We start from the raw sequence: 16,416 nt of genomic DNA on the forward strand, positions 1-16,416 counted from the left end.
TTCCTTCACACTGTCCACAGATTAGGTAGGTACACGATCAGTAGATCAAAAATAGTGTTCTCGTGTTCTACGTATATAATATCGTTGGTACACTTGGTAGACTTCCCCACACCACATCACACGTGTAGATAGATACGCATGCGTAAATCAATTTCACTTGTAACCGTCTGTTTTAATCAGTTTAAAAAACGAAAGTGTTGAATATCGTAATAAAGCGTGAAAGCTCGGCTATATAATCTTTAACTTACTGAATACTGATAACAGAGTCATGGCGCGATAATTATTCATTTGAATTTGTTCTATAATGTGTAAGTATAATGTATTTTTTATTTCGTGTGGTATAAACAATGCTACATCCACGTGGATAGAAGCCTAATAGAAATAAACTGGTGCAAGGATGGCAGATGGCCAAGAAGTTGTTTCAAAACTGTTACGAAGCAGAGAAGACGAACGAAGTGAGTACCGCAAGCATTAATACGAGATACGTAATTTTTTATTTACAATTAGTATGTACTTATTAGGTAGGTACTCTAATTGTTTATCTAACTTATTTCGTACTGATATTCTCGATTTTTCAAATGAATGACGGTGGGAAGTTATTTTTATCGATGTTAAATTATGCTTCAGATGAACATCATCGTAATTAATAAGGTTACAAATTAATTTCAACCACATTATACACATCTACATATATAAGGTGTTCAAAAAATCATGCTAACTTTATTACGTCATTTAGATTTTCTCATGTATTATCTCCTCAATCCTCAACATAAGTTCCATTAGAAAACACAATCTTATCCATCAGTGCTCCCTCAACATCAAACCAACAAAAAAATGTTTAAGAGATTTATATTCCATTTACATTTTTGCGCAAGAGCTCGCATATTTTACAAAGTACACTCATAATTTTTCATTCAAAAATATGCAATAACTTGATTTGCTTTTAAACCCTGATTAGAGAAGTATTCAAACCGGCAGACAAATTTTGGATCCAAACAAAGCTAAATCAAAAGATTATGCAAGAATACCTCACCTGACCAAAATTTTAAGTGCTAAGGTTCATTCTGAGACTTTTGATGAATTTTTGAAAATCAGAGGACCAAAAATGCAAAAAAAAATCAAAATTCAAGTTGACCTAGAAAGCTAAAATTTGTTTGTCTGCTTGTCTGGCCAATTAAGGTCGTTGACCCGAGTGTCTGACCTCCCAAGGTCACTTACATACATGTCCAACTTTCCAAGGTTATTTGTTTACCTGCGTGTCCTATTCCGGGTCATTGACCCATCTGTATGGTTTCCCAAGGTCGTCTATCTGCATGTTTGACCTCTTGAGGTCACTGACCTAGTGACCTACCTGTCTAGAATGTTATATGGTTGTCCGTTTTCTTGTCTTACCTTTCGTGGTTGTCTCAGTGCCATGTCTGGCTGTCCAGGGTCATCTGTCTGCCTATTTGGCTGCTCAAGTTCATTGATTGACCTTTTCTGGCCTCTCAATTTGGTCTGCATCGAGTCGACTGGAAGTGATCTTCAATCCGTTCTATAGTTGCATTCAGCAAAATTTTAAAAATTCGTTTTTCAAAAAAAAAAATGCCATAGAACCTGTCCAAATCAACGTAAGCAAGTAGGTACAATGTGTTCGGAAATGCTTGGTTTATGGTTTCTGAAGTTCATTTATGGATAGATCATTATGACACTTTTTTTTTTTTTTTTAAAGAGGCATTTTCAAAATAACTGGAGAGACTCTAGAATATTTCAAATACCTAGGTATAGGTACTCATATTTGACTTGAAATGTCGAAAATATTTTGCAAATCAAATTTTAGCGTTCTAATTTTATTGGATGAAATTTTGGGAGAAATGTACCCAAATTCTCAATTTTTTTGGAGGCTTTGATTTTTCCAAAGTTTGAAATCGCTTCCAATTAATGTAGTAGGGGGTTAGAAATAGGTCGAATACCTAATTTCAGTTTTATACTTCAATTAGATGAAATTTTGATTTTTTGATGTTTCCAAAAATGTGTCAAAAATCGAAAAATGAACAGGAGCACTTGGAAATTTTGCCTGGTGGGGTATTTTTACATGGTCTTTCAAACTAAGTTTTTTAATACATAAAATTTGTTTTATGCCACGGTGGAATTTAAAAAAAAAGATTGTAAAAAAATTCCATTTAAAAACACCACAAATTGAAAAAAAAATTGAAATTAACTATTTTCAGACGCTTTACAAATTAATAAAATTGAGCAAAGTAGACAGAAAAAAATGGATTACTGTTTTTAAAAAAAATTTGAAAACCTCACCAGAAAAAGTTGGATAATTTCCATTGAAAGAATTACTTTTTCCAAAATTGAAAAAATTTAAGAACATTTTTCGAAGAAAAAACTGTAAAATGTTGTCAGCTGGGTGTCCATTATTTTTGGCAAGTCATTTTCCCTGACATTTCCAGGTTCTCCAGACCATTTTTCCAGTTATTTATACTTACCCCATACCTTATTAATTTTTTCATATGTAAGTAGGTACCTACGTTTTTCTTCAAACTGGATACCTCATCCTTGAGTATAAAAAACAGCTAAACTTTGATTATCAACTTCTTTAATTTAAAAAAAAAAAAAACAAACAAACAATTTTAAACATGCAAGAAACTCTTAAGACTTCGAGATATGTTTCATTTGGATGAGAAACCAAAATGGAAATAATAAAAAAAAATTCAAACGTAAAAAAACAACTTGAGGACTTTGACTTTGGTACTTTTCTTCGCGTACATAAGTAAAGAAAAAAAGAACGAATATTTTACGTATCCAACTTCGAAATAACCTACGAATAAAGTTATAGCGAGTTACGAAATCATCAAAGATTACTTTACTAAATAAATTTCAATTTCCAAAGTGTGATGATTTTAAGAGGCGACATTTTTTGAGGAAATTGGCGAGATAATCAGTTTAGTAGACTAGATACCTAGTTCTGGGTACCCTTATTATGCTTTTGGGAAGTTTCAACTTTTCAACATCTCTCCTCACTTCCTGACAGCTCGAAAATATCGTGCAAGGTACCAGATTTTTACTTTCATTATTTCCAACTAGTCAGATGTAATTAACGTTAAGTTCGTTAATTTTGTTATTTTCATGACGATTTTCTCAAATAATAGTTGAATGTTGACAGAAACTGATCAATTTGCTATGAAGGCCACAGACACAGACGATACTGAAAATCAACAAACCACTTCGGAGCTCTTGGGAGGTAAAGCAGATGAAATCAGGTAGGTACATACATATATCTACATTACTCACATATAGATAATATGATCTTATTTTTACCTATTCTAAAAAATGCAAAAGTTATAACAATACCATAATTTTACAGAAATGATCCCCAATCAGTTTCGGAAAAACCTCCATTACTGTTTTCCAAACGTTTATTGGTAACAATCATGCTATTTCTATGCTACGTAAATTTCCAAATCCTAAGAAACAACATGAATATCGCCGTCGTCGAAATGAGTTCCAATACTTCAATCACGCAAGACAATATTACTATTACCCGAGTAAGTAACTGCCCAAGTTCATTATTGTTGAATCAAAAAGCACGAAGAGTCGAGGATCCATGATCCATCTAATTCAGTCTAGAAATTTTCTGATTCTCCTACAAAATTGTTTCTTTGTCTAGGCAGCAGAATTTGACTGGGATCCAGCCACAGTTGGTATAGTAACAAGTTTAATCAACTACGGTGGTCTGCTCGCATTTGTCAATGGGTTTGTCATCAATAAATTCGGAGGATCGGTCAGTTGTGCATTCTGCATGCTACTCTCCGGTTTTGCCACAATACTCCACCCAGTCGCTCTTTACCAAGGTTTCTATACATTTTTATTGTGTCGTTTTTTGACCGGAATTGTCGAGGTAGGTTCATACAAGTTCAAATTGTACGTTCACGTGTCCATTACCTACCTACATGAATAAATGTGTTCTCAAATTTCGACGCAGGCTGCATTCTATGCGAGTACGAGTGAGATATCATCGCGATGGTTCCCATTATCAGAAACGTCAACTTTGATTGCCTACAGTATGAATGGTGTAAATGCTGGTGTAACAATTACGCATCCATTTTGCGGATATTTGGCTCATGAATGGGGATGGCAGATGGTGTTTTATATTACTGGTAAGTACGATGATGACAGTTTTAGAAGTAATTGGTTCTCAAAAGATCAGAAAAAAATTTAAGCTATTATAGGATAGGTAGGTATAGATAATTAAACAAATCTTCATAATCATTTTGAAATTGAAATAATTCTCACGCAGGTGCTTTATCTGTGATTATATCGGTAATTTTCTGGATTTTCGTGAAGAATCATCCCTCACAAGATCGGACGATTTCCAAAATTGAACTAGACTACATCCTGCATGGCAAAGAAACAAAAACGAGTTCAATAAAACAAGAAAATAATCTAAATGGTACAAAAACAAAGGTTATTGGTAAAATAATTACTTAAGCATTCGCCAGATGAATTTTCTAAAAATAAGTAGGTGCCTACAGTCCTACAATAGAGGTTACCAATAATTTTTTTTTTCATTCTACTCGTAGGTGTTTCACATATTTAGGCTCATTTTTACATCAGGTCCTGTATGGGCGCTGTTCATCCTCACATCTACTTACATGTGGATATTCACAATTGTAACTGCTTCTTTTCCTATTTACATCAAAGGTGAGTTATCTAGAAAATCAATCATAAAATGTACTTAGTATCTATAAAAATAAAGATAAAAAACAAAATTTGAATATCTACTTAGAATACAAATAAAAATTCCTCAAACCCATGGGAAAATAATTTGATAGGTAAAATTCAATAAAAATTTATCCAATTTGATCTTATTTGATCAAATTGGATCAAAAATTTGATCAAGTTTCCTAGAATTCTATCAAATTTTATAAAATTACATCAAATTTGATTCAATTGATTTTAACTGTGAATGTAAAGTTTTCTATAATTTTATAAAGATTCATAAAAATTCATAAAGTTTAATGAAGTTTGATGAAATTTTATGGAGTATACATATGAAGTTTTATTCAATTTTATAAAGATTGGCAAAAATTGATGAAGTTTTATGTAGTAAATTCATAGAGTTTTATTTAATTTTATAAAGATTGGTGAAAGTTGATAAAGTTAGATGAAGTTTGATATACCTAGTATGATACACAAAATTTGATATACATACAATTTTATTAAGATTTGTAAAAGTTGATGAAGTTTGATAAAGTTGGATGTAGCATATTCTTGAAAGTTATATAAAACATGATATTATTTGATCAACTTTTACAAAGCTATATCAAAATTGATCAAATCCTGCATCACTTAGTCAATTTTTTTTACCTTTATTCTATTCAATTTTATAGAATTTTATAATAATTGATAAAAGTGATGAACTTCTGTTTCACTGAAAATAATTTCTGTATGACAAGATATTCATCTTGATCAAATTTGATCAAACATTTCCCAAAATTTTCCAAGTCCAGACCCTGGAAAAGAGAATATATAAGTATTTTTAAAATACCTGATCCCTCATGGAACAGGGTGGCATAGTAGTTAAGAGAATAAAACGAGGTGCGAGAGGTTGCAGGTTCGAATCCTCTCACAGGCAGTCCAATTTTTTGAAAGTTTTTTGAAAATTTTTTATCGCTTTTTTGATAAAATTTACCACACTACTTCACTAACATTAATTATACCATTTTTACTGATTAAATATCATTTTTTAAAACAAAAAAATACGAATTTGATAAAATTTTATCCAAGTAAATCAATAAAATCTGGTCTTCAGATGCCTTTCCTCAAACATGGAAAACTGCAACTGTCATTCCCATACTTAAACCTGAGAAAAATGCTCACCTTCCCTCCAGTTACAGGCCTATTTCCTTACCTTCTGTCCCATGTAAAATTCTAGAAAAAATGGTTATGAAACGTCTTACTTGGTATATTGACTCTACAAATTCCCTCAGTTCTTTTCAAAGTGGCTTTCGGAAAAAAAGATCTACTCTGGACCATCTTTTTAGTCTTACACAGGAAATTAATACTGCCTTTCAAAATAAAGAATTTGTACTCCCAGTCTTTTTTGATCTTGAAAAAGCTTTCGACAAAGCATGGAGATACAAAATACTTCAAAAAATACATGCTATAGGAATTCGAGGGCATTTAGCTTACTTTATCCAAAACTTTTTATCAAATTGTACCTTTAGAGTCAGAATTGAAAATATATACTCAGATCTTTTTGATATTGAAAATGGGGTCCCTCAAGGCTCTGTGCTTAGCACCATCCTATTTATACTCCTAATTGATGATATCTGTAGTATTATTCCCCAACCTCTTTCCTTAAGAATTTTTGCAGATGATATAAACATTTCGATACGCTCAAATAATATCAAACTAGCCTCAGAAATGATCCAAAAAACTCTCAATTGTATTGAAAAATGGGCTGAATCAAATGGACTAACATTTTCTGAATCTAAAACTCACTGTATACTTTTTACTAAGAGAAATAAAACTTACCCAGAACCTATACTTGAATTCAAAGGACATCCTTTAGTTTTTAAACCAACTACCAAATTCCTTGGACTTACTTTTGATAAAAAACTTACTTGGACTCCTCATTTTCTCAACGTAAAAGCTCAACTTAATAAACGTTTAAATTTACTAAAAATTGTTAAAAATCCAAAGTATAACCCATCACGCCAACTATTACTCCACTTGTACAAAGCTCTGATACGTAGTAAAATTGAATATGGAAGTCCATGCTTTACAATCCTCTCAAATAAAACTAATAACATTCTCAAAACTGCTCAAAATTCCTCCTTGCGCATCTGCATAGGTGCTCTCTATTCGTCTTCAATTGATAGCATAGCTTCCTCCTGATTTTAGGAAAAGTCTCATGACAAACAAATTCTTAACAACTGTTGCAAATAATCCATCTCACCCTCTTCAAAAATCACTCAAAGTCTACAACTCTCAGCATTTCCTCCATACTTCAGGTCCAATCTCAGAATTTATCAAAAATATGAACAATCTACAAATTGACTTAGAAAACCTTATCCATAAACCAATATCTTATCCCCCTTGGTCTCTTAAACCTATACAGATGGAATTCTACTTAAGAAACTACCCAAAACATGATCACTCCCCTTCATCAATCAACAGTCATTACTTAGAACTGTTATCAAACTATACAGATTATAACTTATGCTTCACAGATGGTTCAAAAATTTCTAACATCCATACTGGTTATGCTTACTCAATAAATGACAAAGTTCTCAGTTTCAAAATTCACAACTGTGCCTCAATTTTTACTGCTGAACTCACTGTCATAAAACATTGCCTAATAGATATAATTTCCATTCAATCAGAAAATAAAAAATTCTTAATCCAAAGCGACTCACTAAGTTCACTGCTATCCATTCAAAACATTTTTTCTGATCATCCCATAGTCCAAGACATACATAAGTCCCTTTTTAACCTCCAAAATTATGATTACTCAATTAGCTTCATGTATGTTCCCAGCCACATAGGTATCACTGGAAACGAAACTGTTGATAATTTAGCAAAAACAGCCGCTGCCCCCACCCCTCTTACCTCTCTCACTCCTGATGATATTAAATCTCTAATCACTCATAACACATTTACCAACTGGCAGCACTTTTGGTCACAACAAACCTCAAACAAACTCTTCCAACATAAAAAAACAACCCTCCCCTGGAAAAATCTAGGCCACCTGAACAGAAAAGAAGAAATCCTTATTACTAGACTAAGAATAGGTCACACAAAAATTACTCATAACCACTTATACTAAAAAGAACCAAAACCCCTGTTAAGTTGTCACTTAAAATAGATACGTTTCCTTACAAATAATACTTACGTAAAATAGCCAATAGCCAACCCACCCAACCCTCTTCGATTCTTTTCATTGGTTAACGATCCATACAGTCCACTACCCTTCCATACAGTCCACTACCCTACCGATTTTGCCTTTTTTACCTAGATTTACGTTGTATCTTAGGTTAGAACTGTGTAATTTCTCCGAGAACTTTTTAGTCTCGAAATAAATGTCATCGAGTATATTTGTCTCAAATTCTTACGCGTCAAGCGTCAACATGGTCCTACCGAGCCGGATGATCGCTTCAATCGTAACTGAAGTGATCATGAACTGAAAATCGAATGTTGTGTGAATTTTATCGCGATCGTATTTTAACCAAAAATTAATTAAAATGCAATTCGCGAAAAAATATTCAATGAAAAGTCGAAGTTGTAAAATTTTAATCGTTTTAACGAATAAAGAAAATCGTCAGAAATTCCCGCGAATGTCCGTTCGTGTAATTTTTTGAAAAAAAAAAAAAAAAAAAAAATCGGTGAACAACCTGTTCACAAAAAGTGACCGAATTCGCGAATGTACCGTTCGGCGAATTCTTGAAAAAAAAATCCGTGAACAAACTGTTCACAAATATTGACCTAATTTCGAACGTACCGTTTGGAATTAAACCAACCAGCATCCGAAATGGACGCGCTTATCCGCCGCCAGGCATCCATCCAGACAAAATTGCTGCATCTGACAACAGAGTGTGACCAGTGCAGTGACGATCCTGTTGAAGTAGAAGAACTGCTCAACTCCATAAATGAACTGAAAAGTGACCTGACACAAATCCAAAACCAAATCGAGGAAAGCTGCGAGGATGCTGAAGCCAACAGCCAGTATGAACTTCGCATTTCCTTAGAATCTACACTTAGAAATTTGAGTGTGGATTTGAAGAAAAAATTAAAATTGAACCAAAAACCGATCCAAAAGGAAAGTTCCAAGCCAAGTGGAATAAAACCTGAAGCCAAACTACCCGCAATTACACTACCGCCATTTTTTGGAAAAATCGAGGATTTTCCACAATTCATCGATTTATTTGACTGCCTCTACCACTCCAACCCTCATCTATCCGATGTTGAAAAATTGACCTACCTGAAAGGAGCTGTCCGTGGAGAAGCAGCAGATCGTATTTGCAAACTGAAAACTATTTCCGAAAATTATGAAACTGCCAGAACATTGTTGAAGGATAGGTATGAAAATAAAAAGGATCTCATTGAGACCTATATTAAAAATATTGTTTTTGAAAAAAATGTAACCGTAGAAAACGCTATAAATTTACGTAAAATGTTAGATAGCTTTTTTAAAAACGTGTATAGCCTAAAAAATATTGGTGAACCTGTTGAAAAATGGAATAGTATTCTAGTTTTTCTGCTCGTTTCTAAATTTGATCCCAGCACACGGAAAGAGTGGGAACTTCAGGCCCCTCAAAGTGAAATTGCTGAACTAGAAATTGTCCGCAAATTTGTGGAAAAAAGAATTCATGCTTTACAATCATGTTATTCAAAATTTACCTCCGATTCAGGAAAAAATAAGTGGTCTGCTCAAGGCACTCCTCAAGTAAAAACCTCCGCACCTGTTAATAATTTCTTGACCAAATTTCCGAAGTGCTATGCTTGTGATGATAATCATGCACTGTATTTATGCCCAAAATTCAAAGAAATGTCTCTATCTGACCGCTTAGCTTTGATTTTGAAAGAAAAATTATGCCGTAATTGCTTTGGCAGTAATCATACTGCATCCACATGTCGAAATGAACGTAATTGTCGCATTTGTGACGAACGTCATAATACCCTAATGTGCCACAAAGAAAAGAAAAGTGAAAAAATTAAGAATTCTGTCTCACCGTCCGCTTCAGGTAAAGACTCGTCCACTAACTGTCTCACTACCATAGCCTTACGTTCGAAACCCTGTACAACGAACTATTGTACACTTTTACCCACTGCGATAGTGCTTGTCAAAGACTACCGTAACCATTATCTACCTGCTAGAGCTCTGCTCGATAATTGTTCCGAAGATTGTTTCATTTCAAAAGAGTTTTTTTCTCAATTAAATCTGCCAAAATCGAATAATTCCACCACTGTGCAAGGTTTAGGTCAGACAAATTGTGGCAGTACTGATGGATTAGCTGATCTTGAATTAAAATCACGTTTTCCGAGCTATTCCACAGGAATTCAAGCCCATATTGTTAAAAAAATCACGGAATTGCGTGTATCTCCGAATCTCCGAGAAATAAAACCCCCTGCTGCAATTTCATTGGCTGATCCTACTTTCCACCAATCTGGTACCATTGATCTTCTTTTAGGAATTGAGGTTACATCTCAAATTTCTTCTGAAGGCATTTATGAGAATTTTCAGGGCAAATTAGTTGCTCAAAATACGAAATTAGGTTGGGTGATTGCTGGAAAACTTGATTTTTTAGAGCCAATCACAACCTCCCTACATTGCTCAATGGAGCCCACAATTGATATTCAACTAAAAAAATTTTGGGAAGTTGAAGATTGTCCGAATCTTGCTTCAGAAACTATGTCCAAGGAAGACCTCGCTTGTGAGAAATTTTACTCACACACTGTGACCAGGGTCTCTGGTAAATATTGTGTTCGCCTTCCTTTTAAAAGAAATCCTGCCGAGCTGGGTGACTCTCGGCAAAACGCCGTTCGGATCCTAAAATACACCCAAGCTTGTTTAAAACCGGCCGAAAAACGAGCCTACAAAGATTTTATGACTGAATATGAGCAATTAGGTCACATGAGAAAATTGACCAAGGCTGAAATTGCTCAAAAACCACATTTCTATATGCCCCATCATGCTGTACTGCGTGAATCAAGCCTGACCACAAAATTGAGAGTGGTTTTCAACGCTTCAAAAAAATCATCCAATGGCATTTCGTTAAATGACATACTTATGATTGGTCCTAAAACCCAAAATGACCTTTATCCAATTCTACTTAGAAGTCGCCAATATCTGATAGTTTTTTGTGCAGATATTGAAATGATGTTTCGTAATATGTTTATTGACGAAGAGGACCAACATTTTCAACGAATTGTATGGTTTGATGAAAATGGTGAAATTTGTGACCATATGTGTACAACTGTCACTTATGGTACAGGTAGTGCTCCTTGGTTAGCAAATCGTACCTTAAAGCAAGTAGCCTTGGATTATTGCACTCAGTATCCTACTGGCGCTTCTCGGATGAAAGATTTTTACATTGATGATTTCTTTAGTGGTGCTGATTCCGAGGATGAGGCCAAAATTATTCAAAATGAAATGATTAGCCTGATGAAACTTGGTGGCTTTAACCTCAGAAAATGGGCGAGTAATTTTCCTTCTGTACTCACCTGTGAGGAAGAAAATAAGCTCACCAGTCTCACACAAGATGTCCCTATTTGTAGTGAGGAACTGAAAACCCTAGGTCTCGTGTGGAATACCACAAGTGATAAGTATATTTTTTCCGCAAAAATTCCTCCTGCACCTCTACCGTTGACAAAACGAAAAATTCTTTCTGAAGCTTCGAAGTTATTTGATCCTTTAGGAATTTTATCGCCTGTTGTATTAATTTCGAAAATTTTTCTGAAAAAATTGTGGTTATCTGGTTTCGACTGGGACACACCAATTGAAGATGACAATGAGCTTGCTATAGAGTGGCTCAAATATCGTGAAAATTTGTCCCTTTTATCGATTGAAATAGAACGTCGCGCATTTTGGCCAAATGATGTTGAGCTTCATGGGTTTTGTGATGCATCAGAAAACGCTTATAGTGCAGTGCTGTACGTAAGGTCAAAAGATTGTCACGGAAACGTGTTTGTGAAGCTTTTAACATCAAAAACCAGAATTTCGCCAGTTCAAAGAATGAAAATTCCCCGTTTAGAGTTGTGTGGAGCTGTTCTCCTCTCTCGTTTGTACCAAAACGTACTTGGTATTTTGACCATTCCCATAAAAAACACCTATTTATGGTGTGACTCTCAAATTGTTTTGGCTTGGATTGCCAAACCTGTGGATACCTGGAAAGTATTTGTTGCGAATCGAGTTGAAGAAATTCAACTCAAAACCAATCCTAGTATGTGGAGATATATCCCTTCGAAATTGAATCCCGCAGACATCGCTTCTCGCGGCTTAATTCCACAAAAACTACAAATCTGTTCACTGTGGTGGCATGGCCCCGATTTCTTACGTAAAGAGACAGCTGACTGGCCAAGTCACTTTGTAAAAGGGAAACAGCTAGCAGATGTTTCAGCCGAACAGTGTAATAAAACCACTGTCCTTTTTGTATCTAATGTGTTCGATTACGTAAAGACGTTTTCGGATCTAAATAAACTCCTCAACCTGGTGTCTCTTTGTCTTCGTTTTAAAACGAAGTACAAAGGTATTGTCACTTATAAGGAGCGTGAAAATGCTCTTTTAAACCTAATTCGATTAATGCAGGCAACAGCCTTTCATGAAGAAATCGCAGATTTGAAAAGAAACGCTTCTTCTATCAACCCTAAGGTTATAAAAGATCGCTTCCTGCGATCACTAAACCCCTTCTTAGATGCCGATGGTACCCTTCGAGTAGGTGGTCGTCTTGAACAGTCAATTTATTCTTTTGACAAAAAATTCCCTATACTTTTAGACCCAAACAACCATTTAACCATACTTATTATTCGTCATGCTCACGAATCAAACCTGCACGCGCCTACCATGACTTTATTCAACCTTTTAAGGGAAAAATATTGGATTGTGAATGGTAGATCAGTCATTCGCAACTATATCCTTAATTGTCTTGTTTGTGTACGCGATCGCGCGAGAACACAAAACCAGATGATGGCAGCATTACCTAACCCCCGCGTTGAACCCAACCCTGCCTTTGTGCATGTTGGTGTCGATTACGGTGGTCCGCATTTCATCTTGCGTTCTTCCGGTACTCCTACCAAAACCTTCTTAAAAGCCTACATATGTCTCTTTGTATGTTTTTCAACAAAAGCAGTACATATTGAGGTCGCCGATAGTTTGTCCAGTGAATCGTTTGTAAAAGCGTTTGAAAGATTTACTGCTAGACGCGGCATACCTAATAAAGTGTATTCGGACAATGGCACTAACTTTGTTGGTGCAGCCGGCATGATCCCCGATGTTGATTGGCATTTCATCCCGCCTCACACACCACACTTCGGTGGTCTGTGGGAAGCAGGGATAAAATGCGTTAAAACGTACCTAAATAAGGCGGTTGGCGATGCGATCTTAACTTACGAGGAATTTCTAACCATCATAACAAAAATTGAAGCTCGCCTTAATTCCAGACCTTTGACACCCCTGAGTGATGACCCAAACGATCTAAATGTTCTTACCCCTGCTCACTTTCTCATACATAGACCCATTCTAACCCCTGCGGCAGAAATTCGTCCAAATGTCCCTCTAAGAACTCGCTATGAGTTAATTAGAAAGATTTCCGATTCTCTTTGGGATAGGTGGTCCCGCGAATATTTAAACCACCTTCAGCAAAGGAAAAAATGGACAGAGCAGGTTAAGAATTTAAAAGTAGACGATTTTGTCTATATTAGAGAGCGGACAATGCCACTCACCATGGGAAGAATCGCGGAGATTTTCCCAGGGAGAGATGGCAGAGTAAGAGTCGTCTGTGTAAAAACAAAAAATGGTACATTCAAAAGACCAGTGTCAGTCTTGGTACCATTGCCTATGATTAATTAGAATTTAAAAAATAATAAATAGAAATAAAAAATCGTAATCTAAGATTACATAGGTAATCAATATTTTAGAACGAATCCAGAATAAGATTGAATAATTTTAGAATAAAATTGAAATAAAAACTCGTAATTTAAGATTACATAGGTAATCAATATTTTAGAATGAATCTCGAATGAGAGTGAATAATTTTAATCCGTATTTCTTAAAAAAAAAAAATCTCAAATAATATTGATTAATTTAAAAAAAAAAAAAAAAATGAATTATTGATAAGATTGAGTAGACTTAAATATTATTAAGCCTCCTCAAGGGGGGAGTATGTTAAGTTGTCACTTAAAATAGATACGTTTCCTTACAAATAATACTTACGTAAAATAGCCAATAGCCAACCCACCCAACCCTCTTCGATTCTTTTCATTGGTTAACGATCCATACAGTCCACTACCCTTCCATACAGTCCACTACCCTACCGATTTTGCCTTTTTTACCTAGATTTACGTTGTATCTTAGGTTAGAACTGTGTAATTTCTCCGAGAACTTTTTAGTCTCGAAATAAATGTCATCGAGTATATTTGTCTCAAATTCTTACGCGTCAAGCGTCAACAACCCCTATGCCAATTTTGCAGAAACGAACCCACGTACATCCAACACATACTTTTCAACTGTCCCCAACTAAAACAAAACAGACTTACACTACAGATAGAAGAAAACCCACCTGCTATTCCTGATGAACCCTGTGAAATACAAAAATTCATCTCCCTAATAAAAAACATCAACCTCACAAACCAAATCTAACCCCCCCCCCCTCTATGGGTGTAATAATCTTGTAATTATAAACACCCAAAAAAAAAAAAAAAAAAAACTTATGAACTTTGATAAAATTTTATACTGAGGTACATTCTGGACATAAAATTCTATAGAGAATTTTTTAATGTTTTTTTTAATAGAATTTTATAGAATTAATTTTCCCTGGGAAGGTCTCATTAATTCCATTCATTACCACCTTACATATTACAGATTTAACTCAAAAAGATACCGACGAAGTAGGATACATATCATCGATTCCTGGCTTAGTTTACATGCTCATGTTCCCCTTGGTCGGAATATTTATGGATTTTTGGAAAAATCACAGCAGTATTTCTACGACAGCGGTAATGAATAATGATTTTAAACCATACTTATCAGCTTATTATGCCTTCTATGTGCCTAATACGTAAAATAATTCAATGATGATAATTGATCATGCTTTTCATACAGATGCATAAGATAATCACGGGTGCAGCGTTCATCTGTTGCATACTTTTGTACGTATGCAACACAATGGTCTCCGATTTAATTACGTCATTGATTATCTTCATTTTCATTCAAGTTTCTATGTCGTTTGTATCATTAATCGTATCGTACGTTTCCTATGAATTTTTTTTCTGATCAACTATTCTGTATTGTGTAGGTACCTACTTACGAGTATGTAATTTTGTTTCGCAGAATCGTCACAGTTGGTTTAGCTCCCAATCACGTCAGCCATGTTGCCAGTATCAATATTTACTTCTTTTCTTTGGGTGCCATTGCTGCTCAAACTTCTATAGGATTTATGACCACGAACCATGTGAGCAAAATTATTACTTACTTACTGTTTTCATTGACAGAAAAATTTACTCTTGTTTGGATTTTGTTCAGAGATTGCAAGAATGGCACAACTTTTTTCTATTGACTGCGGCCGTTGCAGCTTTCGGTGCTTTAATTTTTGTAATTTTGGGATCCAGTGCGCCTCAACAGTGGTCTACATCGCCGTCAATTGAAGAAGAATGCCAATCAGCTAGCAAAAATTTACAAACTTGTGATTCTCATTAACGTACTCGTATGCATGCGACTATGTGCATTTAGACCGGATTCATTCCAGGATGAGTTCCATTATTTTCATGCATTTTTCATTTCCTTCGAACCCACACTGCTTTATAAAGACTCATATCTCAAGACTGATTCAATTTCCAGAAAATGTGTTCTCAAATCGTCCAAATCATTCTTCTGTTTTTGGTTTTTCGATATAGGCTATACTTGTTTATGTATTTCTGACTTTTGTTCATTCGATGTGTATTTTGTTTAAAAAAATAAAGTTCAATATTTTGATTCGTTAGAAAATTATTTCAATTTTTCCAGTCTCAGTGATTTATTTTTTTAAAAAGTTTTTCTCATTTAACCAATCCCATAAAAAACCATCGCCATTTCTTTTTATGGATAGACAAAGAAAAAAAGTTGAGAAGATTTTATACCTCGGACAGTCTTGTTAAACTTACAACGAATTAGTTTGCGAGGTTTCAAGGAGAATTGATTAAAGAAAAATGCAAAATTTAATCAATTGCCACGAGTGTTCTAAAATAGTCTTAGAATGAATCAGACATCCGCTGAAGGCTTCAGCTCACTGAAGACGTACCTATGAAAAATAGCCAAAGTTTAGCACGAATCACTATATTTTCAGCATTCACTTAAAAATTAGTTATGTATATTGTATATGTACCTTTGTCTTGTTGAAAAATTTTCACGACTTTTTTCGAAAAAAATTACGTAGGTATAGGAATTAGGAAACAATAGTTTTGCTTTTTAGGAAAATAATTTCGTGTTCTGAAAAATTGATAAAAGTAGGTAATGTACCTAAATATCTAAATTCGAGTAAATATCTACCTACATGTAAACAAATTTTCTGTTTTTCCAACTCAAGACTTTTTTTTTTTTTTTTGGTTGAAAAACAACTTTTTAAATATTTTGCATCGTTGAAAAAATCTTATAGATAATATTCCATACCTATCGATTGCCTAGAATAATGACAATTTTCCGCGCAAGTGAACCAAAAGTGTGCCTGCCAATTC

At 34.6% G+C, this 16,416-nt stretch overlaps 1 protein-coding gene across 2 annotated transcripts; it reads left to right on the forward strand.

Annotated features, from left to right (window-relative positions):
- The first annotated feature begins 108 nt into the window (after window positions 1–108).
- LOC135837161 (vesicular glutamate transporter 2-like) lies at window positions 109–15,691 on the forward strand. Of its 2 annotated transcripts, none has more exons than XM_065352345.1 (11): window positions 109–455; window positions 3,138–3,248; window positions 3,353–3,533; window positions 3,656–3,886; window positions 3,971–4,145; window positions 4,286–4,452; window positions 4,569–4,689; window positions 14,570–14,703; window positions 14,810–14,952; window positions 15,038–15,158; window positions 15,230–15,691. In XM_065352345.1, exons 2-11 carry the CDS (start codon window positions 3,142–3,144, stop codon window positions 15,401–15,403), a joined length of 1,554 nt encoding a protein of 517 aa, XP_065208417.1. In that variant the 5' UTR covers window positions 109–455; window positions 3,138–3,141; the 3' UTR covers window positions 15,404–15,691. The 2 variants fall into 2 exon arrangements, with proteins under 2 accessions (XP_065208417.1, XP_065208416.1); XM_065352344.1 differs by having other exon boundaries at window positions 110–455; window positions 3,152–3,248.
- Window positions 15,692–16,416: the final 725 nt, after the last annotated feature.

The sequence above is a fragment of the Planococcus citri genome, chromosome 2 (genome assembly GCF_950023065.1).
Source record: "Planococcus citri chromosome 2, ihPlaCitr1.1, whole genome shotgun sequence".
NCBI lineage: Eukaryota > Metazoa > Arthropoda > Insecta > Hemiptera > Pseudococcidae > Planococcus > Planococcus citri.

Coding starts and splice junctions, on each gene's coding strand:
- LOC135837161 (XM_065352344.1), top strand. CDS start 398: ATGGCAGATGGCCAAGAAGTTGTTTCAAAACTGTTACGAAGCAGAGAA. Junction 14,953..15,037: donor TTTGTATCATTAATCGTATC/GTACGTTTCCTA, acceptor TTTGTTTCGCAG/AATCGTCACAGTTGGTTTAG. Junction 15,159..15,229: donor GATTTATGACCACGAACCAT/GTGAGCAAAATT, acceptor GATTTTGTTCAG/AGATTGCAAGAATGGCACAA.